We start from the raw sequence: 27,566 nt of genomic DNA on the forward strand, positions 1-27,566 counted from the left end.
TCAGGCACATCGTGTTATGATGGACACTTCTAAGCGTGGGGCCATTTGCAATAGGCATGCAGCCGCCGGCCCTTGGACTGGTCCGCGACTGCATCGAGTTGCTGGCAGTATTCCAGCTGGCCGGGTGTACCGCTTGCATTTTCCATAGGGACCCTTAGTGTCACTTCATCGACACAACATCGAGTGAGTGACAGAAGGGACACATCTCGGTTTTCTGTCGTAACCTCCATTCCCCGATGGAGGGAACAAGACACTGAACTACCCGCTGAATTGGCCGGGACCTTGTCTCGGCTCCTCAGTGCGGAACCTGAAAGAATGGTTGCATTCCATCTCCTTATATATCCGTATGTCCAGGGGAGTGGCATGCAAATTCCACTTGGCAATTTTCATTGGCCTTTTCTCAAAGATCAGAGATGTCTGGGGCTCCCAGGAGTGACCCCTAGTGTCACTACATTGACACAATGTCTCGTTCCCTCCATCAGGGTACAGAGGTTACTTTAGTAACCATGATGTTAGATCTGATAAAACTTTGTTTGCAGCAGCCATTTGGTTTGATATTTTATGTCTATTGAAAAGACCTTCAGACATTTTAAAGTGTGATTTAAGTACTCAAAACTGTTGTAATACCTTTTGGGGCCACTGTATACATTATGAGTTTCATTATAAGTAATGTACATTATCTAATGTTTTTAATGAACAGCATTTATTAATGAAAAATATTATAAGAAACTTGACAGAGTTACTGAGAAAATCTAACTTTTTATTTCGGGGGTATCTGGGTTGGTGTCTGAGTGGAGTCTCTGGGTCTGAAAATTCTAAAACCCTGTGCTGTACTGCACCAACAACAATCTAAAATCAAAGTTGCAATGCAGAAAATCAAAAGACACACTGTTCTGCCTTCCCTCCCATACATATTTGACTCTGTCCCCACAGCATGCTCTTGTGTTTTAAAGCTGAGCTGATGTATTTTTAATACATTTTCATGCTCGGCTCTGCCTTGGAATGCGGCCATAGGAATGATAGATCACACACATCCCAACTGGACACACACTGCACAAAACATCACATGAGCTGCCTCGACGGTAAACCAGCTCATAAAGCATGAGATAAGAGCCAGAGAGAGTAGTTTGTACTGCCACTGGAATACACTATGCGGCCATTGGAATAGAGTAGATATCATTCACTGAAAGAATCTGTGTAATTGTGTATAGAGACATCACTTTGTGATTTAAGAACTGGGAAATTTCACCACGATGCAGGAGAACTAGGTTTTTAAATATATCTGGCACATCCTTCCTTTTTTACAACCACAATGTGTATATATAGAAGGTTTGTGTAGGTTGTATGTTTGTATGTTTTGTATCACCCATTTTATCGTCTGTCAGGTTAAAATCGTAAAGCTGGTTGCTCAGAAAAATAATAGCACACCACTCCTCAACAAAACAATGATTTGCAGTATATTTCATGTCTCATGTTTTATGTTGAACAAACATTGCAGGATGATCAGATAATCCTAACACTAGGGATAAGGGTTTGTTTAAATCCATAACACCAAGATACTTGTCTTAGCTACTCTAATTGTATACACATCTATTGCACTTGGGTATACATGATAAAGTAAGAAAACTATTACTCTTCAACCATAAATAACATATTATAAACTCTCATGGGCATTGTAACAGTGTCCTTTGGGCTAATAGAGTTCAGAGGTCAAACAGGAAGCTGTACCCCTCTGCCAGGCGACTCTGAAACAACAAAGGGACTAATTTCCCATAAGATGTGAGAAAACCATCCAACTACATTTTGGCTCCTCTAAGCTAATTAAGCAAATCCAAACCATTTGTCAAACTTAAATAGTGACATAAGCTTGTAATATACTGTCATGTTTTTTATTAAAATTGTGGACCACAGCTGGCTAATTGGACAAGTATGATCAATCAATCAAATTCTGTTTTTATTTGTTTTATTTGGTTATTTATTGTCTATGTGCTTTTGTGTGTGCATGTGTGTGTTGAGATATTTAACAAATCATTCATGAGCGCCAGCTATATTTGATTTATTTAGGTATAATAAATGTGACCAAAGGTAAAAAGGAATTTGTCTTGGTTGTGTTCGGTATAAAAAGTATTTTAGGGATGGCATGTAGGGGAGACCAGGGCCAGCTGTCACACTTTTTACTCCAGTGAATATTTTCAATAGTGTGGCATGTTGTCACATTAAATGATATAAGTTGTCACAATGTGATCTGAAAAGAGTAAAACTAATTTGAAACAGCAAAAATTCACAAAACAGCAAAAATGAAAATTGTAACACAAAAATATTAAACCATTGCTTGGCTAACAAAAATAGTCATTAATAAATTGTATAAGGTTAAAACTTAAAATAACACATTTGACAAATTACCTCACATTTATCAAAATTACGTATGTCCTGAGAACACAATTCAACTTTTTGGATCATACCTTTATTAGTTGATCCTTGCCTAATATGTGTTCAATGTAAGTTTAGCTCAATCAACAGCATTTCTCGCACAATGTTGATTACCACAAACAATTATTTTGACTCATACCTCCTTTTCTTTTAACCCTTAAATGCATACTTCTGGTCTTTAGAGCCTCGTTCTACCCCTTGTATCTCATCCATTTTTTGGAGATGTGCCCAAACCTCTTTAGTATTCCTCATTTTATCTCTTATAATAATTAGTGTGACACCAAAAATACCATAATTGCAAAAAATAAATACATTTTATAATGGATTAAGTACCAAAAGTGTATAGGTTCTCTAGAAATCCGAGGAGTAAGAGTGTAGTTTTTTTTTTTTTTGCACTTCCAGAAATTGTATATATTTTTATCCTTATGTCATATCTAATTAAGTTTATTATCACAGGCTATCTATTTCTTTGTGTATTACAAGAGACTATATTCATACAAATAAATACAATATCACGGTGACTTTCTGAGCAACAATGAATCAACAATGGTGAATTATCAGTATTTTATATGCGTATACACATACATAATATACATGTTATTTCTTACTCAAGGTGGCACTGATGTTTGAGTGATTGACTTGATTTACATTTGATAATGCTATTTGATGAAGAGACAACATCCAAGTAAACTTATAGCAAGTACAACACATGAAATGTATGATATGACTTTTGTCATTTGAGTGTACTACTGAAATAATGTTGTGCATCTATTTAGACTCAACAAGTGCCTGAGAAAATACACATAAGATACACATATGCTACACATAATTTACACATACATTACACATGTGTAGCTCAATATGTGTTTGACAGTCAGTTGCATTTGATGAAATTTCAGTGTGAAAATAATGAATCTTGTTCTTGATTTGTCCTGATTTGTTGCCATTTTTTGGCAACAAATCCATTTTTGATAGATATAAGTGCCGGATCTCTAAAGACCCGAATATGTAAGAGTGTTTGGGAAAATTAACATGCATTTAAGGGTAAAAAAACATCTGGGTTACAGTGAGGCACTTACAATAGAATTAAATGGGGCCAATTAATCCGTAAACAATAAAATATTCACAGTTTCAAAATTATAGTCACAAGACATAAACAAAATGTGTGCAAACGTGATTTTAGAGTGATGAAATCAGTCACTAGCCTTTTCTGTGTAAAGTCCATTTTTACAACTTTGTTGCCATGACAAAGTAATCACAACAAACTCTAAAACTACTGTAAAAATTACAATTTAAAGGTGCACTCAATAACTTTTGTCTTTGGGTCATCTTGAACTTACACTGACACCTAGCGGCTTGGATTCAGCATAATTTAAAATCAATAGTTTTTAATTTCAGATGCCATTGTAGAAATGCAGTATTCATAGTCAGCCATGATTACTTTAATCAATGAGTGAAAGTGTCAAATAACATGACAGTTACTGAGATTAAGCAAGTAGTATTCAGCTGGTCATGTGATTCTAACCCGGCAGCCCCCATGTGCGGACCCTGTCCATGTGGAATAAAACAGCTTTATAAGTTTAATGATATGACTGGGTCTTCATTTTAATGTGAGAGGTCATGATTTTCTACATATTTTATACATATATTGAAAAATAGCAATTCATGACTTTAGGAGTTAAACTTTTTTAAATGAGGAAAAAGTTACTGAGTGCAACTTTAAACAGTTTTACAACTCAATACCTGCGTTTTAACAGAGGAATTGATGTAAGTGCTTTTGTAAAACTATAAGCTTCACATTTCTGCCTTTAAACCATAAAAAATGGGCCTCATTCAGTTCCATTGTAAGTGCCTCACTATAACCTCTTTTATTAAATTTCTGTTTATTTTATTTTTTTAAAAGACAGTAGATTTTGTTGTCGTTGTTGTAATCAACATTATACCCCAAATGCTGTCAATTGATATTAACTTGTATTGAACCTGGAATAATCCTTTATTATGTATGCCAGTGTGGTAGTATTATGTTTGCTTGTTTACCCAACAACAAAAATATGATAATGTTGGAATAATGTTTGGAGTATATAATTTCCCCAATTTAAAACCAACATACAAAACCACTATACAACTCAAAATCTGACAGTTAACTTCCCCATGTGACAACTATCCCGCCCGGTCTCCCCTTTAACTTTCAGAATAAAAGATGTTATTGCAGACTGTAGAAATTAAAGCAACTGATTAATGCATATATAAATATAGACATCGTACAGTTATGTTTTCCTGATCACATCTGTTTAGATGGAAAAATGTAGGGGTGGGAGTTGTAGAAAGTCTCTCTGCCATCTCTGGAAAACTTTCGTGATGCTATTTCCAGTCATGCCAGTGCAACTCATATCTACTTGAACGGAAAAAGACCAACATCTCAAGAACGGTTTGTCAAGGTTGCAGCCAAAGAACATATTTCAAATCAGATATAAAATCTAACAATAATGGAATCATAAATTTCTAACGACTTTACCTCCTATTACGCTAAAAAACGCAATTTTCCCGGATTGAGTAGCTAATACGCATGCGCGTTCCAGAGTTGATTGACAGGTGATGTCTGTATCTAAAAGGTGATTGGCCCCTTGTACCAAAGCAACTAAAACCTTCCTACCGTTGACCGTTGGGCGCTAGATCTCCTTGGTTGAGCGTTCCAATTTCTCCCATTCATTTTAATAGAAGTGGCCTATCTCTGCTAAATACTCTGTGGCTGTAATCACATGGCTCATGTCAGGCTGCTGTCACATGGTTTGTGTTTGTAGTCAGTTCAGAGCTGCGGACAAGTTCCTGTTACATTTACACAGATGCAAATCTTTCATGATTACCCTGTGAAATACTGAAAATCTACAGCGACATTTAATCGCAAAGGTCACCAAACTATGGAAATACCAGCCATAAATCTCAAGGTAATGTATTATTTAGTTTTTGTTGCGTTTAATAGTTGCACGCATGAATTAAACATCGATTTTACTAGATCCATCAATGATGATTAAAAAGTAGAGCAAACTTAGTAGAGAAGAAGAGAAGTTCTTCTTAAAGGCGAATTTGAACATTATTACTTTTATAACTCTAAAATTAACTTTTTGTTGTTTGTTTTTAGGCAGCCTTTTTTTTTTTTTTAAGTGGAGGGCCAATTTACTCAAAATTAAATAATTAAATATTTATATAAATCATTGAGTACATCATGAAATAGTTAAAAACTCCAAATAAACGGTTAAATTTACCATTAAATCACTAAATGACTCAATTAAGGCCTCTTGAATTTCAGTTTAGCACTAGCTTGCGTCCATTTTCATTTTAGCCATATCTTTGGTAACCCTGCAAAAGACACAAAGCTTTTGCTTATGAGAAATCAAAAAATTTTAATTTAAGCGAAAGCTTCGTTTCTTAAAATGTTCACTGTCATAGTTCCGTTATCTGTACGTCACTCAACGACAGTGGGCGTCACCTTTCAAAACCGATTTCCTTTGACTGTCTGATTAGTGAGTTTAGGCGTGTTTTTTTTCCCACACTTTTTTATTTCTAAATGATGTTTACGTAAGATGTACTTATTCAGGTTGATTTGGTCATCTTAAATAAATAACATTTCTGAGATTAAAAAAAAAACATTTAATTTACATGTTTTAACATGAAGAACATTAAGGTAATCCTTCACAACGGTTCTGTATTTGTTTGTTATCAGTTAAAGTGATAGTTCACCCAAAATAAACATTCTCTCGTCATTTACTCACCCTCATGCCATCACAGATATGTATGACTTTCTGTCTTCTGCTGAAAACAAACGAAGATTTTTAGAAGCATACTTTTACACAATTTCAGTATACCAATTAAAATTCAATGTTATATACGTTTACATTGTGAACAATTGTATTTTCAATCATTTACATCAACAAAGTGTAAATACAGTGTAAAAGAGTTCTCATGATCTGGTGTGTGTGTGTGTGTGTGTGTGTCTGTCTCTGTCTCTCTCTCTCTCTTTGCAGGCCATCATATTGGTTCATTGGTTACTGACAGTCTGGTGAGAGTTCTGGCTCATTTATATTTTTGTTTCACTTTTTCCCCACTAATCTGAGGAATTTCACTAGTTGTGAAAGTTTTTCATCCAGTTCTCAGCTCAGCAGAGGTGGAAATATATTTTTGCTTTAAAATGATGTGAATATAATTGTAAGGGGGTTTAGATGGGCAAGGAGGAGGCGAGAACAGGCTTAACAATATAAATACTATTTAATAAAATAAAAATACACACACACAGGGCAGCTGGCAGTAATTCTCTCTCACTCGAACTGTTGTCCCTGCCTTTATCCCTCGCGTTCCCCCATCAGGCTCACAACAAGCCACGCGGATCCATAAGATGCGGATTGAGGGTCTCATAAGCGGAGGCAATTGAGACTTGTCCTCTGCCACACAGATTGAGGTAACTGCGCCACCACGAGGACCTACCGAGTAGTGGGAATTGGGCAGAAAAGGGTATAAAAAATCAAATAAAAAGATTAGAATAAATTTGTTGCAAGGGATCAATGGTGAGTTATACAACTTAGTGCTCACTGCTCAGTGTTTAACTGCAGAATGCACATTTGAGCAATCGGAATCTGGTATTCCAGAAGCTGTGTAATCATATCATATCATCAATATATATATTTGTGTATATGTCCAACTCTGTTTAGAAGTTAAATTGTTAAAACAAAAGCCTTTAACTGAAGAATGCTTAAAGCAGAACACTTTCATCTCTGACCCATTAAAAAAAAATCCATCCTTTTATCTCAGACAGGAATATTAAGTGTTCACATGACTTCAGTGACTCTTAAGTCTGCCTTATTTTACTAAGACATAGTATGTATTAACAGATGTGAATGTGTGTTTGTATGAAGGGGATGTTTGACTTCCTGGCTTCCTGTCTCTTATGTTTGGGGGAACATGAGTATTCTTGCTGTGGGAGTTTGGGCCATAGCACAGAGAGACTCCATAGATGCTATTTTAATGGTAGGTGAAGATCTATCATTTTAAGTTATATAAACACACGATTCTTAGGCCATGAAAGCACAAAGGCTATAAGACATGAATAATTAAAAACCTATACTATAGATTTGTAACACTTACCTCTATGAGTTCAATAATCATTGTATACTATGGTCAGTGATTATTTGATTTCAGCTGCCAATGCAATGGGGAAAAAGTCAAGGAGCACAATAATTTTTTGCATTGTTCAATTATTTACATGACAATTAAGAACATTCCCCCCATTCTCATTACTATAATGCAGAACATGTTTGAATTAAAATGATGAATTTATTATTATTAATCATTATTATTTATTAACTTATTTAAATGTATGCAGATTTGGATAATATTCTGTGTTTTGCCTTAAATTCATGCTGATTTTAACAAAAAAACAAAATTGTGTCAGACAGGATGGTTTTAATTACTTTATTACAGAATCTAAGTGAGAATCATCATTGAGAGTTAAAAAAACAAAACTCAAAAGTAAAATGTCCAGATGCATTACATAAAATCCTTTAAATTGGTTTAATTGTCACAAAAATGTTGCAATGCAAAAAAAAATTTAATGGTCCTAAAAAGGCACTTTCCTATCTATAATTCCTGTGTTTTCCTGTGTTCATTTAGTTCTTGATTGGATTAGCTATCACCATCATGAGTGACATTGTCCATTTTGTGGTGTACTACGCTCCGTCTGAAGCCTTGTTCGAAAGAACCATGCGAGACACGTTCCGCTTTAGTGCGGGCATGGCCATCCTGAGCCTGATCCTCAAACCCGTTTCCTGCTTCTTTGTCTACCAGATGTACCATGAGCGGGGTGGTGACTACAACGTCAACTTTGGTGAGTGGGTGACCAAAGGTCCCAGAGAGAAAGAGTACAACCAGAAGCATATTTTACACAATATGCATGCACAGATGCAAATGCTTTGTGTGCCATCCCTTTGAACATGCATAATCTCCCAACTTGTGTTACTGTGGTGGTACCAAACCATAGTACATGAGAGGTTAGAGTAGTTTTAAATGTCTGTGCTTTTTAAATGGATGTGGTGTTATTAGTGCTGTCAGATTATAAAATTTTTGAATCGCAGTTAACCACATAATTGTTTTGTACTAAATCACAATTTATAACAGAAAACTCTCATCCTCCACAATATTATTGTGCTGGTAGACTGTGGATATCTATTTTGAGAAAGCAATCATGAAGCTGCGTTCATGATTCGCATCAGGGTGTCAATACTGGTGTCAAGCGACGCTTTTAACTCCACATAAAAAGTGCTTGGAATCAAAATGTCTCTCTAGCGTTTTGATAGCTACAATTTTCCATAATTCTGTGGTATTTCAAATGTGCCATACATAGGTTGAAAAATACTTTATTTCTATCACAAGTCCCATCTGGGCTTGTTTTTTTTTTTTACATCAAATAGCATTAGGAGGTCCTTTCTCGATCATTTTATAACTTACATGGAAGTGCTGTTGTGGTGTGTGTTGTGAAGTGTGTATCATTATAATGAATCTAGGCCAGTGGTTCTCAAACTTTTTTGAACAAACGCCCCCCTGACCTCTTCATGATCCTCTTAACGCCCCCCCCCGAAAAAAAACAAAAAAAAAAACAAAAACACTTCAGAAATACTATTACAGCCAAACAATTGCAACACTGATACCTGAAGCCTGAGTTTTTGTTAAAAAAAAAAAAAACTGAAACAGAAGTTTCTTATTGTATTTAAACTACATGTAAAAGCCTCAAGTTGAGTAATATTGTGTTTGGAAAAAAATGCAAAAACACATGGATTGTTTGAAAGGTATTGCAAATGTATTTAGAAATTCAAACAAATTCAGGCTCACACACAAATTTTTTTAAGATGAACCAATCACGTGAACAATAAAGTAACTAACCTAAATTTGCCAATGAAAAAGCAGCGGTCGTTCGCGCACTCAATTGGGCAATATATACTAGGCTTCAAATTTGAATAGCCTACAAACGGTCATTTGATTTCAAATGACGAAGAAAGACGACAACAGCTCGGCCACCTGAACTGAACCGAAGAAAAAACGACGTCAAAAACAGCCACTTTTTTAAAATTAATTACGGTCATTAGTGTGAGCACTAATTATGCGCCTAATTATGTATTCCGCGTTATGTACATAAAAAGCCGGTGAAAGCGCGCCTCTATTTTGCGCAGAAAATTCTCCGCCTCTTAAAAGCATGTGTAACTTAGGAAGCGGCTCTCCTGGCATATCCTCCTGGTGAAGTGGCAGCAGTAATCCGAGCAAGACGAAGACATAGGCTAAGGAGAAGAGCTGAAAAGATTTTTGCACAGGCCGCCTGTTGAGTACCTCTGAGTAACGCCCCCCATTTGTGCCTGAGCGCCCCCCTCTCTGCTGCCTCGTTCACACCGCCCCCCAACACTGTCCAAACGCCCCCTTGAGAAACGCTGATCTAGGCAGACACATTACAAAGTTTCCGCCCTTCCAACCAGTGTTTATGCTGTATTAATAGTAAATGCATTAATTGCGATTAAGAAAAATGTATGTATTAAACTTCTTTAATTGCAAACGTTAACTCGTTAATTCTGACAGCTAGTTATTATTTAAGTAGCTTGATATAAGCATTTTGACTCAAACTAACTTGCTTTGCAAGATTCTCTTCAAACAGTTGCTCTGCCATGACAACTTGAAAGACAAAACTGATTGTAGGAAAGACAGTTACGCTAATACTCAGTAATTAGTGGGCATAATTCTAATGACACTGCAATTCAGAATGCAACAACATGTGTTTGCACAGAGTATGTTTCGAGCCTATCGGTGACTGATTGATTTTCCAGTCGGTTTTAGTCCAGAGTGTTTCGTGATGCATGAGCCCAGTGCTTTGTTTGCCAAGGTTTTTTCAGAGCACTATCTGAGCCTATTTTGAGCATTATAATTCTCTGGAGATGGATTGTAGAGTACAAGTAAAAACAGCATTTCAGTAAAAACAGCAGACAGAAAGAGTAGAAAGAGGAGCGGGTAATAGAATTTCAGAAATGGTCACAAGACACATGCCTGATATAGTAGAAAAAAGACAGAAAGCAGGACTGGATTTCTGTTGTTTGAAAAATAGAGACTAAACAAGAGCAGATTAGGTCAGTGCTGACTGATTTCTCACTGTTAGATCTTTATGATCCCTGATGTTTGTTCTTTTGATTAAGTCTGTATTCACTTATATGCAGTGTTGGATGAAATGCATTACCAAGTAATGAATTACTGTAAATTACTTTTTCATTGGAAAAAAAGTAAGGGATTAAACTTATTTTCAGTAATTTAATTATAGTTACTTCTGATGTAATTGCTTAAATACTTTATAAACTCTAGAACAATTCTATATAAAGCAATAGAGAATGAAATAGCGAATTTAATGTCTTATGTTAAAATGTATGTTTTTATTTAATGCAGGCCCTTAAATTCTTTGGCCAGTTCATGAATAATTTATTTGATTTTATATGATTTATTTGCAAAAATGAAAAGAACAGTTTCATGTCTATCCTTGTATTTTTCATCTGGTCGAGTTTGATAAGGGTTTTAGAAAGTAATTAGTAATAAGTTATGCAATTACTTTTCAGAAAGAGTAATTAGTACAGTAATCTAATTACACTGTAGAAGATGTAATTCGTCGTTAATAATTACTTAGAGTAACTTACCCAACACTGCTTATATGCTTCAGATTCATTTTGCTAGGCCTGTTATTCCAAATGTTATCATTGCGCAAAAGGCACAGAATTTCTTAAGTGTAGGGAGAATAAATTGTAGTGGTACATTATAACTTAACATGTGACAATAGCAGAGCTACTTAATTTGAAGTATAATGTGCCGTGTTTCTAGGAAGTTTTTATAGAAGTATTTTTGCTTGCACTTCTTAATTTAAAGTGGATATATGATGAAAACAGTTATTATTTTGTTCTTTTGAAATAAAAATGTTCAATATGCTACACTATAAAAATGAAATGTGCAGTTGTTTCCTTTAGGAGTTTAAAAATGATTTTAGTTCCTGTAACCTAATGTATTAAAGGGATAGTTTACCCATAAATGAAAATTATATCATCATATTAATTTACTCACCTCATGCCATCCCAGATGTATGTTTGCTGAAAACAAACAAAGATTTTAGAAGAATATTTCAGCTCTGTTGGTCCTCACAATGCAAGTGAATGGGGACCAAGATTTTAAAGGTCCAAAAAGCATATAAAGGCAGTTTAAAAGTAATCCAAAAGACTACAGTGGTTAAATCAATGTATTCACAAGTGATATAATAAGTGTGGGTGTGAAACCGGTCAATGTTTAAGTATTTTTTTTACAATCAATCCTCACTTTCACTCTCACATTCTTCTTCTTTTCGTTCTTTTTGTGTATCATCACCTACTGGACGGGGAGGAGAATTTATAGTAAAAAAGGACTTAAATATTGATCTGTTTTTCACACAAACCTATTATATCACTTCTGAAGATATAGATTTAACCACTGGAGTCTAATGGATTACTTTTATGTTGTCTCTATTTATTTTATTTTTTTTAGCTTCAAAATTGTGGTACCCGTTCACTTGCATTGTGAGTACCTACAGTGTAGAAATTATTTTACATCTTTGTGTTCAGCAGAAGAATCAAAGTCATACACAAGATGGCATGAGAGTGAGTAAATGATGAGAGAATTTACATTTTTGGTTGAAATGTTATTTGAATTTTGATTCAGTCATTTAATATTTTTTACTTGAATGAAACCAATTACAGGAATAGTTTGCCCAAAAATTCATTCAAAGTTTACTGACACAACCTGAATGACATTCTTTCTTGTGTAAAAAATAGTCAGTATACCAGATCCGGCTTTTCATTACAATTGCAGTAGACAGCGATTCAAATGCAATTCTAGCCCAGTGATCTCCTTTGTAGGCTGTGTGTGTTCAGTGCTTGAGCACTCTACTGATGACGAGTTTTGCATCATGCATCCTATATACAAACGCTCAGCGTTTTCTTCTGACCAAAGTATACTTTGGGTTTAATTTAATGAAAAACGATATACAATGGAATATAAAACTACTGATTTATAGTCAATGCTAAGTATTAAAACAATATATTTTACGTTTATTGCAAAATATTCAGATATTTAAAGATATATAAGTAGTTTCAGGGTGTTGAGAATTTAGGAGTTGGTGGTCGCTGCAATAATTACTTTTTTGATTGGTGGATCTCTCTTCAGGATCATGGGTAGTGTAGTTCTTTACCAGAAATGTGAACAATGTTAAGTTAAAATCACACCGACTTGAGGCTTATAGCATGTATAATTTCTTAACTACCTCAGAGAACATGGTAGGTTTGTTAACTTTGTTTTATACAGGTTCATAGATTATTGTTAAAAATCAATTCTCTATGAAGAAAATAAATGGGATGTTTACTTCCGGAAAACTACTGTTGTGCTCAGTTTTCGTAGTTGATTCAGGCCTATTTTTCATGTTCATTGTTCAGCTTTCTTCATTGTTTTGTTCCTGTCCGTCTTGCTTTTATTTGTTACTTCCTTTCTTAATTGAATGTCCTGCTTGCTGTCTGACTCCTGTCCTTCTGCTGCCTTCTGTGTCTGTCCCCCAGACCTGGAGACCTCCATGGACAGTCGCTTCACTACAGACAGTGCTGAGAGCACATTACTTAGCGTTGCTACTGAAAATGTCCTCCTGTTCTTCCTGCACTCCTGTTCAGCTTCCTCTATAACAGAAAATGTAATCTCTGACCTGCTGCAGTGTATTTAGGTTGATTTATTTTCTTTTACATTTTGTCTTGGTGTTTGTTTTCTGCACTGAATTTTGGTTTCCCTTGTAAGTCTTCTCTTATTCTTTGTACGTTCCCTTTTTGCACAGGGTTAATGCACATGTTTTTCTTTTTTCTGTTTGTTTGGTTTAGGGGGAATCCAGGGTTTGATTGTTGCTCTAATGGGGAATGTGGTCTTTTTATAATTCCATTTTTGACACAATCTATTATATGTCAAAATGTCGAATGTTAATATGAGTGAATTATCTCTCTCCACATGGAATGTGAATGGGTTGGGGCATAAAAAGAAGGAAGGTTATTTCTATTCTTAAACATAAGAAATATGATATTGTGTTTCTCCAAGAAATGCATCTTTCCCTGCAGGAAGCTGAAACATTTGGTAAGATATTGGGTGGACATGTTTTCTTTAGTGCTGGCTCAAGTAAGAGCAGGGGGGTCATTACATTGATAAGTAAACATCTACAATTCAAATTGGGTTTAGCCTCTGTCATCTGTTTCCCCCTGGACTACACTTCCCATAATTCCTTGCTCTGATCACCTCCAGCTGTTCCCCATTGTTTTCACCTGTCTTCAATTACCTCAATTATCCCTTGTGTATATATTGCCCTTTTATCTGTTCCCCTTTATCGGTTGTTAATATTTCTCCCTAGTTCATGCCCGGTTTAAGTCCTGTTTGTTTTCATTTGTTTTGCTTCCTGGTTTCCAGTCTTGCCCTGTTTCCGTGTTCATCCTGTTTTGTATTTTAGTTTTATTCTTATTAAAATAGCTGCACCTAGATCCTGCACTCGTGACATCCTTCATTGCAATAGAACAACCGACCCAACGAAATGGATCTAGTGGCTCCCTTTATTCAGCTGACCCGAGCAAATGTACCCATCCCTGAATATTCCCGTCTGTTTTGTGTCCTTGCCAAATATACAGACTTTTCTGATTCAACCCTGAAGTGTATGTATTCAATCTGCCTCATTGCACACCAGTGGAGGGAGTTGCCGGCTACCAGAGATTACGCGTGGGAGGAATATATTAAGTTGACATTAGAGACATTCGCTTCAGCGGATCCTCCTCAATCTATCCCGATCCCAGTTTTCGAGTCAGCCACATCTGAATCCGCTCCATGTCACTTCCATGTCACAGTCGGCTCCGCAACATGTCACAGCCATGCCCGAGTCTGTTCCATGCCATATCACAGCCATGCCTGAGTCTGCTCCATGCCTTGTCACAGTCACGCCTGAGTCTGCTCCACTCCATGTCCCAGTCAAGTCTGAGTTTTCTCCATTCCATGTTACAGCCACATCCGAGTCTGTTCCACGGCATGTCAAGTCTGAGTCTGTTCCACGTCATGTCCCAGTCAAGTCTGAGTCTGTTCCACGTCATGTCCCAGTCAAGTCTGAGTCTGTTCCACGTCATGTCCCAGTCAAGTCTGTCCAAATCCAAGTCCAAATCTCTACCAGTGTTCAGGACCACAGAGGTCATTCCTGAGTCTCAGTCCATGCCCACGATCACTGAGGTCATTTCCCAGTCTTCCTAAACTCTTAGCCTCGAGCCTACCATAACTCTGCCTTCTACGGCTTCACCCTTTGAGCCTGTCATGGCTCCGCCTTCTACGGTTTCTCCCCTCAAGCCTGCCACAGCTCCACCTTCTATTGCTTCGATCCTCAAGCCTCCTACGGCTCCGCCTGCCACAGCTCCACCCCTTGAGCCTGCCACGGGTCCGCCTTCCTTGGCCCTGCTCCTCGAACTTTCCACGGCTCCATCTTCCATAGCTTTGTCCCTCAAGTCTCCTATGGCTCCATATTCCATGGCTCCAGTCTCTAGTCTGTGGTCACCACCCAGGCCTCCTGACTCTGTTTCAGCCGTATGGCCACCAGCCAGGCCTCCTGATCCAGTCACTATCTTGAGGTGGTCTTCTTCGTCTCCTGGCCATCCGCCTGATCTACTCTGGTCTTTTGGGTCTCCTGATCGTCTGCCTGATCTGCTCTGGTATCCCTGCCTCATGGCCGTCCACCTGATCTGCTCTGGTCTCCCAGGTCTCCTGACCGTCCTCCTGATCTGCTCTGCTTGCTTGGTCTCCTGGCCGTCTATCTGATCTGCCCTGGTTTCCTTGGTCCCCTGGTCGTCCGCCTGATCTGCCCTGGTTTCCTTGGTCCCCCGGTTGTCTGCCTGATCTGTCCTGGATTCCTTGGTCCCATGGTCGGCCGCCTGATCTGCCCTGGATTCCTTGGTACCCTGGTTGTCTTCCTGGTCTGCCCTGGTTTCCCTGGTCATTCCCCTGATCTGCCCTGGTTTCCTTAGTTCCGTGGTCACCTGCCTGATCTGATCTGGTCTTCTGGGACCTCTGGCCACCAGCTTGGCCTTTCCTCCCCCTCCTTGGGTGTCAGGAGCTGCCCAATAAGGGGGAGGGGGGTGGTATGTTACGATTCTCTGTTGTTTGCCCTGTGTTTCCCCCTGGAGTACACTTCCAATAATTCCCTGCTCTGATCACCTCCAGCTATTCCCCATTGTTTTCACATGTCTTCTATTACCTCAATTATCCCTTGTGTATATTGCCCTGTTATCTGTTCCCCTCTGTCGGTTGTTAATGTTTCTCCCCAGTTCATGCCCGGTTTCAGTCCTGTTTGTTTCCGTTTGTTTGCTTCCTGGTTTCCTGACTTGCCCTGTTTCCATGTTTATCCTGTTTTGTATTTTAGTTTAATTCTTAATAAATAATAATAGCTGCACCTAGATCCTGTTTTTGTGATTGCAAGACTTAAACAGATTAAAGATAAATTATGAAGATTTGTTATTGTTTTAGCTGCAATTCAGGGGCAAAGGTTGATTTTCGCTTATATTTACGTACCTAATGTTGATGATCAGGGCATTTTATAGATCTTGAAGGGATGTTGCAAGTGGCTGGCACCCCTCATTATATAATATTGGGAGGAGACTTGAATCTATTGATAGACTCAGTCCTTGATCATAGTGAAGCAAAAGTGTGTAAGCCCCCTAGAGCAACATTGACACTTCACAGATGTGTAAAAATCTTGGTCTTACAGATATTTGAAGACTTTTGAACCCATCTGGTAGGGACTATACATATTTTTTCATCAGTCCATAAGATTTGTTCTTGAATATATTTTTTTTATTTATCTAAGTTTCTCATTTAATTTGTTGTGGATTGCTCAATTGGAAACATCTTAGTCTCAGATCACACCCTGGTGAGTTTAGAGGTGTTGCCAAATATGGAGAAAAAGAAATCATATAGTTGGCGCTTTAATGTATCCGTTTTCCAAAATCCTGATCTCAAACAAATGTTAAAGTCTGAAATCAATGTTTATATGGAAACCAACTGGTCCACCGTATCCTCTGTGGGCATGACTTGGGAGGCACTTAAGGTGGTTCTTAGGGGTCAGATCATACAGTATACCTCATTCATCAAAAAATCCAAAGCACAAGAACTCGTGGAGTTGGAAGAGAATATTAAAAGTACAGAGACAGGACTGAAGCGTTGAATGTTGTCTGATGGCCTCAAAGAATTGACCCGATTATAATACTATTTTGTCGCAGAAGGTGGAGTTTTGGTTATATAGGGTAAGACAGTCATATTTTGAGTCCAGGGACAAAGCAGGGAAGCTTTTAGCTAGATATATAAAGCAGATAGAATCTTTTTCTACCATTCCCTCTGTGAAATCTGCTGGTGGGGAAATTTTTATTTCGGACACTGATATTAAAGGTGGGGTATGTGATTTGCAAAACGGCCGGCAGATTTTGAAAATACACAACTCTAAGGTCCTACCTTCTCTCCTCCAACGCTGGCCCTGACTCCACCCATTCGAAAAACATGGACGCGCAATCATGCACGAGCGAAAACTCAGATGCGCAGTGATCTAGCAGTGTTCTAGACTCACTAGTCAAACAGTGCATTCACCTGTCAGACAATTTTTCAGAGCAAATTGTTGACACAGCAGGAGGAGGGGGTCGCATACCATTCTTGAAAGGTGTAGAGCTGATTTTCTCATAACTGTAAAAAAAAGAACATCGCCAGCCCTGGCGTCTGTACAGCGGTCTTCTATTCAAAACAGGATTCATAGAAATGTGGAACAACCCCACTAGCACTATAAAATCTCTATTCTCCATACATAAATACAATCGCTTCCTGTTACTGGGTCACGAGCTTTGAGTATGCGCACGAATGGGACACGCAGCCAGGGTGGTGGGGGAGGGGGGCATGGTACGCACCGTTTGATTGACACATTTTCTGTCCAATGATTCTAGATGGTCTTGAAAATGATTGGCTGGAGTTTTTCGAGTCCTGCCCGTTCCACAGATGATTAAATTGCTTAATTTTCATTTCAGTGCTTCTAATTTACAGCCAGTAAGTGGGTTAGGAATAGGATTTCAAGTTATTTTGAAAAAATGGTCAAAAAAGAAAATCACATACCCCACCTTTAATAATGCTTTTAAAGAATTCTATCTTGATCTTTATAGTTCCACGTCTTCGTCTATTGATGTAGATTTTAGAAACTTGGAACCATTAGATCTCCATAAACTGAAATCTGAGCAAAACAATTCCCTTGATTCTGAGATAACATTGGAGGAGTTTGACGAGGTAATTAAGGCTCTGCCTACAGGCAAGGCTCTGGGGCCAGATGGTTTTGCCACTGAATTTTTTAGATCTTATGCTACAGAACTGGCTCCACTTTTGTTAGAAGTTTATTCGGAATCGTTCAAAAATGGAAAGGTTCCGCCAACCATGACTTTTATTGAATGGATTAAGTTACTTCATAGACAACCGGTAGTGGCGGTACAAACAAATTGAATAATTTCAGATTATTTTACTCTGGATAAGGGCACCTGGCAGGGTTGCCCTCTTTCCCCATGTATGTTCAGTCTTACCCTGGAACTGTTAGCAGCCGCAACAAGAAATGTATATGATTTTCCAGGGGTGATGGCGGGAGGTGGGGCGCATAAGCTTTTGCTTTACACTTTTGATATTTTATTATTCGTCTCTGACCCCATGAGATCTATGCCTTGCCTCCACAGGATTATTAGTTCCTTCTCTAAGTTCTCACGTTACAGAGTCAATTGGTATAAATCTGAAGCTTGGCTCTGACAGTGTACAGCTCATTAACAGATTTTAAGCCGGGCACCTTCCAATGGCCCAAACAGGGCAGAAAGTATTTGGGCATTTTATTCCCAGCTAATTTGTGTGATTTAGTTAGTTAATTTCGACACTTTAATAAAGGTTTTGAGTGATGTGAGTAGGTGGGCTTCATTACTTAAAAATGATTTGGATAGTTAATGTTACTAAGATGAATTGTATTCCAAAATTCATCTACCTGCTTCAATCTCTCCCTGTATATGTCCCCCTCTCTTATTTAAAGCAATTTGATAGCATAGTGAAGTACTTTATTTGCACTCCCCCTAAAGTGGCAGATACTGGAAAAGGACACGAGTCATCAGTGTGTTACTCCCTGCTAATTCAGAGTCTGGGGATCGAAGCTTTAACTTCTATCAAGAGATTATGGGAGAAAGATTTGAACTTGGTATTGGAGGAAGGAATGTGGACTAGGATTCTAAAAAATTCAAGTCTACATCTAGTGATACAAGGGTTCACCTTATGCAATGTAAGATTTTACATAGATTTTATTGGACCCCCTCTTGATTATATAGGCTTGGTCTTAAAGACACACCCACCTGCTGGCGATGCCAATCAGAAGTTATTGGGGTAATAGAGGGGGATAAGTATTGATTCTGTTTGTATATGTTTTTGCTTTTATTTGTTTAATATATGAATCTTTAAAAAAAAAGTTAATCACAAAAAAATAAATGTAAGGAATAGAAAATGTATCCTTTTTCTTGAATTATGTCTTAAGTAGTTTTCTGTGCCTTGGGGTTTTATGTATAGTGTAATTGAGTACATTTACCTTTTTGCCTGAATTGTAAAGAACAGTGAAAAAGTAAGTGGCCATCACTTCATTGGTATTCTGTTCATCTGCGATGGGATTTGTTCAATAAATCCATCATGAGGGAATCTTCAAGCTGAATACAGAAGATTAGGCCAGCACATTGCTTTAACACTACTTGTGTAAAACACATATGCCATCAGATAGTGTGTTAGCAGCACAGCCTGAATGTTAATTGCTTAGCCAAGTGTTTGATCATCAGTTCAGTCCATGGAGAGTTATGGCTTACAGAAGGACTGCTGTCCTTGCCTGAGTGTTCTATACTGTATGTGAAGAATACTATACTGTTTTTTTTTTGTTTTTTTTTCTTTCCAGAATTTAATCAAAGATGTTTACTTATTATGCTGTTAAGTGTTACAAGTTTGTTTAGTTTGTGTTGTTCTTACTATGTTAAACAAACTAAAGGCAGCACTGTCTTTTATGCTTTGGCCAAGAGCACGCTAAAAGCAGGGCTTGAGGGGTCTGATTGTGTTCAGTGTGAATGCATGCGCTCACAGCTTGCTTTTATTCAGAAAGATGAAGACGGTCCCCCTCCCTCCTGCTTCACTCCTTTTGTACCTCCAGAGGCATGAAGAAGGAGCACGAGGATACAGTATAGTGTTTGGAGTGTATGAGAATGATTTGTCATTTGTACAAGTCTTGGGCACCTCTAATTCTCCATATGCAGCTTTTTCACCCGTTCAGGGCGCCTGTGATGACCTGCGCTCTATAACAGATTCTACTCTCACGTTTGGTGACGAGCACGATAAGATATATGCTATAATGCTGGAGGCTTCTGATGCCGAGACCTGGTCACAAAAGGTTGATGAGCAGGGTGTTTCTATTTCCTTTTGAGCAGTGGAAAACAATGCCATATCTGCTTCAGAGACTGATCTGATCGAGTGGCCATGCCTGTTGTGCCTGTACACTCTCCACTGGATGAATGTTTCTTACTGAGTGTTCTTTCTTAAGCTGCATGACCAGCTGTTGAGAACATAAAGTAGCACTCACCATACTCTGCAAGAACTCATGTCTCCGGTACAGCGGTCTTCACATCTCTGGATTTCACCAAGCTACACATGGCCTCCCACAGTCAAAGAGGCAGTAGCAGTCCATCTTTGCCCCTCCTCTGCCATTGAAATCTAAGCCGGTGCCTCCATCCAAGCCATGTAGGCTCACATCAATCTTGTTGGCTATGGCCTACACTTTGGCAGGTCAGGCTGGCGTGACTCTGTACATCATGGCAGTGTTGCGTGCCTACCAGGCAGATCTGCTGAAGGACCTAGATAAGGTAAAGACACAATACATTGCCCTCTGCAGACAATTCTGTCCTTCCCACAAGAACATTTGGATGCTAGACTCACTCCATCCATGCTCCAGTTTTACGTCACTGCCATTGCAGCCACTCATGACCAATATGAGGGCTTGTTAGTATGCAAACACCCTCTGGTCAGACCCTTTCGCCCTGCTACTTTACCGGTCTGGGACTTAGAGCTGGTATTAAACGGTTAGCCCATGCAACTCCAGTGGTTAAATTAATGTCTTTTAAAGTGATACGATTGCTTTGGGTGTGAAACAAATCAATAATGAAGTCCTTGTCACTGTAATTGTTTACTTCTGGCCGCTCTTCAGAGCACATTCATGAGAGTGCACAAAGCCTCTCGCATGACGTAGGCACATTGGCATGTTCACGCGAGGACTTGCAATACAATTGGAAGTGTAGCTTGGTTTATTTACAACAAAATTCTGTTCACAAGCTTCATTGGTTTTGCTTTAATTTCAGCATACCCACATGCTTACATCATGCAAGAGGCTGTGTCAACTCGGCCCTCTCGGCATGAGGTGGAGTGCCAAACATCACCATCTAATTAAGTTGATGTGATGGTATAGGGTTTCAAGGTCACTGCCACTGGGAGGAGCTCCCACAGAGTCAGGTAATGACACAGTGTCTTGTTCCCTCTTTTCAGGGAATCAAGGATACATCTGTGTAAAGGTATTAATGGAAAGAAGGAGGCTAGAACTGGCATGACAATATAAATAATATTTTAATAAGGAACTTAAACAAAAAGACAAACACACAAAGGTGTCGGACAGCTGCCCATAAATCTCTCACACTGCAGTTTCCAGTCGACCTTTATCCCTCTCTGAGACTTGATTAGACTGATTAGGGGCTGGTTGTGCAGCATCACGACCCAGCCCCACCCTCCGCCCGGTCACATTCCTCCCTCGTTCTCTCAGGCATGATGTACACCCTCTTTCCCGGCAGGTCATCCCCGCCTTCCTGAATCTGGGAGGGGACAAGGGGAGGGAAACAACAATAATTAAAAACACAGGGGCTAAACCCAGTAACAGTGCAGTACCCCCTAAAAACCAAAGTGAAATTTAAATGAAGGGAAAGGCCAATGCGTTGCGGCAGCGGGAAAGTGAGAGGAGAGAGTGAGAAGAAAAGAAAGCACTTTCTTGCTGGTTCTCTGATATGCCGTAGCTTGATCCTTGGCCACTCCTCCACCCTCAAGCGGATGACAGCCATGCTCCCCGGGTGGATCGGAGGCAGTCCTCTGGCCCCTGGCGGACGGAACGCCCGCCGAATTTTTGGTGGACGGTAGGGGTCTCCCCGCCCCTGGCAGTGGTAACTGCTTCAGGCGGATGGTTGGGAGCCCCTCCTCACCTTGTAGTCTGAGGCCTTTCCTCCGTTTCCAGGCCTCCTGCAGATGGCCACGGCTGCTCCTTTGGGGTGAATGGTAGCAGCCAGAATTCCACTACGGCGCATCCCTCCTCCTTCCCAGATTTCGGCACCAGTGTAAAGGGATTAATGGAAAGGAGGAGGCGAGAACCAGCTTGACAATATAAATAATATTTTAATAAGGAACTTAAACAAAAAGACAAACACACAAAGGTGTTGGACAGCTGCCCGTAAATCTCTCTCTCGCACTGAAGCTTCTAGTCGGCCTTTATCCCTCTCTGAGGCTTGATTAGCCTGATTAGGGGCCGGGTGTGAAGCATCATGACTCGGCCCTGCCCTCCGCCCTGTCACAATCAGTAACTGAGATGTTTTGTCATTTAAAACCTAAATAACAACTTTTAATATATATTTTTTTGCTTTAATAGTTTAATATTTTTTTGTGCCATCGTTCTTTAAAATAAATACCACTTTCTATGTTATTTTGTTATATAATGCAAAGACAATTGAAACATGGAGACATTCAAGAGTGGCTTAATTGTCCAAATACATTTTTGGGCAACTGTATATTTTATAAATGTGAACTAGAATATTATTTAGTAAGAAAACAGTTGCCCTCTTACTTTTCCTGAATTTAAAGTGGCTTAGTCATTCAAACTTTATCTTTTACTTTCAGGTTTCCCAACTATAACTCGAAACAGAGATGCCTACCAGTCCATTGACCAGCAAGATCAGTCGTCTGGCAGCTCTGCCAACCTATTTGTCCAAGCAGAAAACAGCAAGCCTGGACCACGTTCCTGTTGAAAATGTAGTTTTATATACTGCCAAAACCATATGTGTTAGTTATTTTTCAGGGGAATTATTATTATTATGTTATTAAGGTCTTTGGTAGTTCCTGGAGATATTTTTAGAGAATACATTGCTACATTCGTTAATAAAATAAAATAACTGTCACATCCAACAGCATGAATTAATAGTTCAAGTTTTTGAGCAAAAAGGTCAAATCAACTTCACATCTGTTTCTCCGGGAGTTCTCATGTTTAGAAATTTAGATCAGATAATTGAGATGTCTAAAGAGCACTCCTATTTTTGCTCCTTGAAGGTTATTCTCTCACTTAGCACTTTATTAGGAACACCTGTACACCTACTTATTACATAACATTGCCAGTGAATGCATAAAATCATGCAGATATGGGTTAGGAGCTTCAGTTAATTTTCACATCAACCATCAATACAGGGGGAAATTTTATGATTTAGACTCTGGCGTGATTGTAGGTGCCAGATGGGCTGGTTTGAGTATTTCTGTAGGCCTAACTGCTGATTTGCTTGGATTTTCATGCCCAATAGTCCCTAGAGTTTATTCAGAATTGTGCCAAAAACAAAAAAACATCCAGTGAGCAGCAGCTCTGCAGAGGAAAACACCTTGTTGATGAGAAAAGTCAACAGTGAATGGCCAAACTGGTTCGAGCTGACAGAAAGACTGCAGTAACTCAGATAACAATTCTGTACAATTGTAGTGAGCAGAAGCGCATCAGAATATTGAGGTGAATGGGGGCTACAACAGCAGAAGACCACGTCTGACACTATTAGGACCATAGTGTTCCTAATAATGTGCTCAGTGTGTGTATATCTGCATGATTTGCATATTAGCTGTTTCCAAAAGATGACCTCTCACTTGATTGTTGTATTCATGATGTGCAGTTTTTTCATAGAAAGATCTCTTGAAACTGTCATTTTTTAGCCTCCTGCTAATCTTTGTTGGTGAGTTGTGTCTTGCCAACACTGTTTTTCATTTTCCAAGGCAGTTTGTTGTATTTGACACTATAAAGCCAAAAGTATGTGGAAACCGAACAAAAAAGTGCTTGTTGAATATTTAACTTCAAATGCATAAGCATTAGGTACTAGTTCTCCCTTACAGCTTCTACTCTTCTGAGAAGCCTTCCCATTAGATTTTGTAACATGGCTGCTGGTATTTGCTCCCATTCAGACAGAAGAGCTCAACGGCCTGGCTCACTTTCAGCATTCCAATTCATCCCAAAGGTGTTCATTGGGGTTCAGGTCTAGTCTTTTTGCATTCCAGTAAAGTTCTTCCACACCAGACTCCGTAAACCATTTCTTTTATAGACTGCTTCATTAGGAATGTGGTCCAAGGGCATTGCCATGCTAAAACAGAAAGGGGCTCTCCCCAAACTGTTGCTACAAAGTTGGGAGTAACTCTGGAATGTCATTGTATACTGCAGCGTAATGATTTGTCTTCGCTGGAATTAAGGGGCCTAGCCAAACCATTAATTAGAAGGGGATGTCCAAATTTGTTTTGCCACATAGTGTATGTTGTCATAGTTTTCAACATTTACCTTTCTACTTTAAGCAATTTTGCAGTTCGCCAACATCATATTTTAAAGATTTAAAAGTTCCTATATGGTCAAACCATATGCCATACAATCTGTTCTGTATATCTGAAGTATAATTTATTAGAATGGTCATGCACACTGGATTATTTACTTGCTAAATTGGTAATGATGAACTTTGACATCTGAGAATTGAGATGTCCTATCAGATGTTGCAATCTATAAATCAGAAGTGAGAAAATGGGTTTTGGAATTAGATAAATCCATTTAGACAAACATGTAAATGTAGGCTAAGCACTTTTTCAAAATGCCAAACAATATTAGATGTATTATCAGTATACCAATACCAACAATGTAACAAATTAAATGAATTTTATTTCATCAATGCCGTAGTGCATGTGCTATGGCACTGTGGTTACTTTGCACATTCACTGTTACAAACAAAACAGGTGCTTTCTTAAATGAGTTCACCCAAAAATAAATGTGTTATTTTGTCTGCTACATAAGCTCAAAGATAACATACAGTAAGATGTGTTAGTCTATTCCTTCCAATTGCAAATATCACTGTTTTAGGTTTACTTTGTTATAATAACCAAATACAGATGCATCATGTTTACATTAATTAATTGGAATGCTGGATGGTCATAGTGCACAAAGTGCAAATACTTGGGTGCAATTTAACTTCATGTCAATTCTTTTTTTAAATTGTGGTTTAACATTCAAGCTTTGGGTTCCTGACTGTACCAGACATGAAATGCTGGACCATTTAATGTTTTTGGAAATATTAAATAATTTGTATTCATCCTGTATGACATTGATTGCTTAAGAGATGGCTTGATTTGTTATGAAATCCCGTAGTGTTCTGTCATCTTGTGTAATTGTACCATGTGTTTTCTTGTGATTCAGTTTTCCCTTTTCCAGTTATGAGAACAAGCTTGATTCAACAGTGGTTTCTCCAAATTGACCAAATAAACCAGACCTTTCATGATTTCAGACGAACGACAAAGAACATTACATGTCAAGTACAAATACTGGAGCTGCCATTTGTTGACCTGTCATCTTGTTATAGTTCGTTCAGTGTAAAATGATTAGTCTTTAGTTTCTGAAGGAGAAAGGTAACTGCGTGATGAGTTCCTTATGTAGATCTATCTTTCACTTTGTGTCGCAACATTGAGGCAATATGTGTGAAGCAATATGGTAAAATCGTGCTTAGTTCCAACCAAACCTGCAACATGCACTGCTGTTTCTGGTCTGTCTGCTTCATCTAATTTATTATTATTATTTTACATCTCCTAAGTGGGTGGAAGCACTCTGTTGAGTACCTCAAATACTGTCATTGCATCAAATTAGTTCCCACTGTTTATTTCATACCTACTTGCAATATTACAAATTATGTCATAAAAAAATGCCTCAGTGCATGAAACATTTACTCATTTAAATTATAACTGTAATAATGTTGTAGATTTCATTGGCAGAAATGATCATTAATGTGGTCTTGATGATAATGTTTCAAGTAAGAGATGAGGTGGTGATAATTATTTCAGAGATTAGTATTGTGTATTTAGGCGTATTTGCTTGTATCTTTGATTACACGTTATATCATCATACTTTCTTCATTTGGTCATCTGTTTATCTATATAACCAATTTCATTTCTCATATACCACCATGCTTAAGCACATGGCTTTTTTTTTTTTTATCGCAATGCTCATGCTGTAAATATAATGTTTTCATTAAATATTAGTTTCATAGGCATCTTTTCAGATAATATTTTAATAATTTTAACAATGTTAAAAGTAACATTTTCATAATATCACACTCCCTATTTTTCACAATATCATATTTGGGGGTCCTTCATGTAAAAAAGACATTTATTTTATCATTAATTGTGTTACAAAACATGATTACTTGCAAGATAAATTTTAATCGCTGATTACACAAACGCACATTATCACAAATTCTGATGATTTAATTGTCTGATATTATTGCACAGGAAAATAGGATGATTCTGACTGTTCTTTGTTTCAGTTCTCATTTGCATGCAAGAAATAAATCAAGAAATAATAAGATGAAAAAACATAATAATTAATAATAATTTGTTTAAAATACCAATATAAAAACAGGCTAGGCAGTTCATAACACTTACTAGATGACTGACTAATTGTTCTGCATGATGAAAGATGCTTAAAAAATACAGTAGATGTTTTAGTTTACCAGGAGCTGTGCTGCCTCCTAGGGGGCGAAATATTGGCATCACATGACAAGCCAAATACTACTTATGTCACACTAAATACCAGATGTTCCTTTTTGAAAAGCTCTAAAAATGGTACAGGATTATTTCGTTTATTTTTTGTATTTTTAAAACCAATAGTTATAATCATATGTAGACAAGTCAGAATCAATTCTTTTCAAATATCTGTTCTCCCTTATGAAAGAAAAAATAGAAACATAATGAGTTATCCTCATTCATACACCTCAAGATTTAATAAATGCATTTTGCAGTCTCATAGATATATGAGAAGGCAGTCATTAGCATATATTATAAGAACTGTCATAAGAAAAGCGCAATGAAAGCTACAACTCGTGTTCCACACGTTACACATGTACTGTAAGTCACTTTCACATGTATAAGGAAGTTGAGGGTGCTGAATGAATTGAAAATAGTAGAATGAACATCTTTACAAACAGCTGTGTGTATTTATCCAACAGGGGGCTCGTTGCGGCCAATAGGCGATAGCAGACTTTATCCATTTACATTAGGCCACTGACTGAAGAATTGTGCAAATGAGAAAGGTTCTCGTTCTCATTAAGTTCATATCAACATAATTTGTCGACAACACAAAAGGTATCTGTAAATGTATTATATGAAATACACTTATTTTTTTTCAACTCTTGACAAAGTTCCTAAATGGGAATCTTTCTGCATTGCCTATCCTCATCCTAAAATGAACACTTTACTACAACAGATAACCACTAAACAGAAACTCATTTTTGTGACAACACTTCTGGTCTACTTCACTTGTAACGTTTTCATTTCTTAAGAGTCACGTTTCTGTTGATTCTGTCTTAATTCAGCAGACAGATTTGATTGCGACAGTGTTAACAAACTGTGTGGATTGCAGTGTCTCTATTTGTGCTGAGTTTGTCCGCACAATTGTGCGCAAACATTTGCCCATGTGAGCTTGAGGAGCTCTGTGAACCCAGCTGGCGTTTGAGGTGAGAGACAGCCCAGAACTGGCAATCAGCTGACAGTGCTATCATACAGTATTTGAAGCCACATAGAGCTCCTGTAGGCCTATTCACTTTTCGATATAATTAGTTTTTTATTTTGTGAGTTCACATGGATAGCATTTTATTGACATCATCATT

The 27,566-nt window shown here is 38.0% G+C and overlaps 1 protein-coding gene across 1 annotated transcript; it reads left to right on the forward strand.

Annotated features, from left to right (window-relative positions):
• Positions 1–5,230: 5,230 nt before the first annotated feature.
• LOC127626030 (type-1 angiotensin II receptor-associated protein-like) lies at positions 5,231–25,760 on the forward strand. The gene is made up of 5 exons (XM_052101539.1): positions 5,231–5,375; positions 6,453–6,487; positions 7,338–7,449; positions 8,092–8,305; positions 22,528–25,760. The coding sequence occupies exons 1-5, from the start codon at positions 5,349–5,351 to the stop codon at positions 22,653–22,655; spliced, it is 516 nt and encodes a 171-aa protein (XP_051957499.1). The 5' UTR covers positions 5,231–5,348; the 3' UTR covers positions 22,656–25,760.
• Positions 25,761–27,566: the final 1,806 nt, after the last annotated feature.

This window comes from Xyrauchen texanus, chromosome 32 (genome assembly GCF_025860055.1).
Source record: "Xyrauchen texanus isolate HMW12.3.18 chromosome 32, RBS_HiC_50CHRs, whole genome shotgun sequence".
Lineage (NCBI taxonomy): Eukaryota > Metazoa > Chordata > Actinopteri > Cypriniformes > Catostomidae > Xyrauchen > Xyrauchen texanus.

What these genes read in the sequence shown, in the direction of transcription:
- LOC127626030 (XM_052101539.1), top strand. Translation starts at nt 5,349, where the DNA reads ATGGAAATACCAGCCATAAATCTCAAG. An exon ending in CATTGGTTACTGACAGTCTG is followed by an intron (nt 6,488 to 7,337) that starts GTGAGAGTTCTG and finishes GTTTGTATGAAG; the next exon opens with GGGATGTTTGACTTCCTGGC. An exon ending in CCATAGATGCTATTTTAATG is followed by an intron (nt 7,450 to 8,091) that starts GTAGGTGAAGAT and finishes GTGTTCATTTAG; the next exon opens with TTCTTGATTGGATTAGCTAT.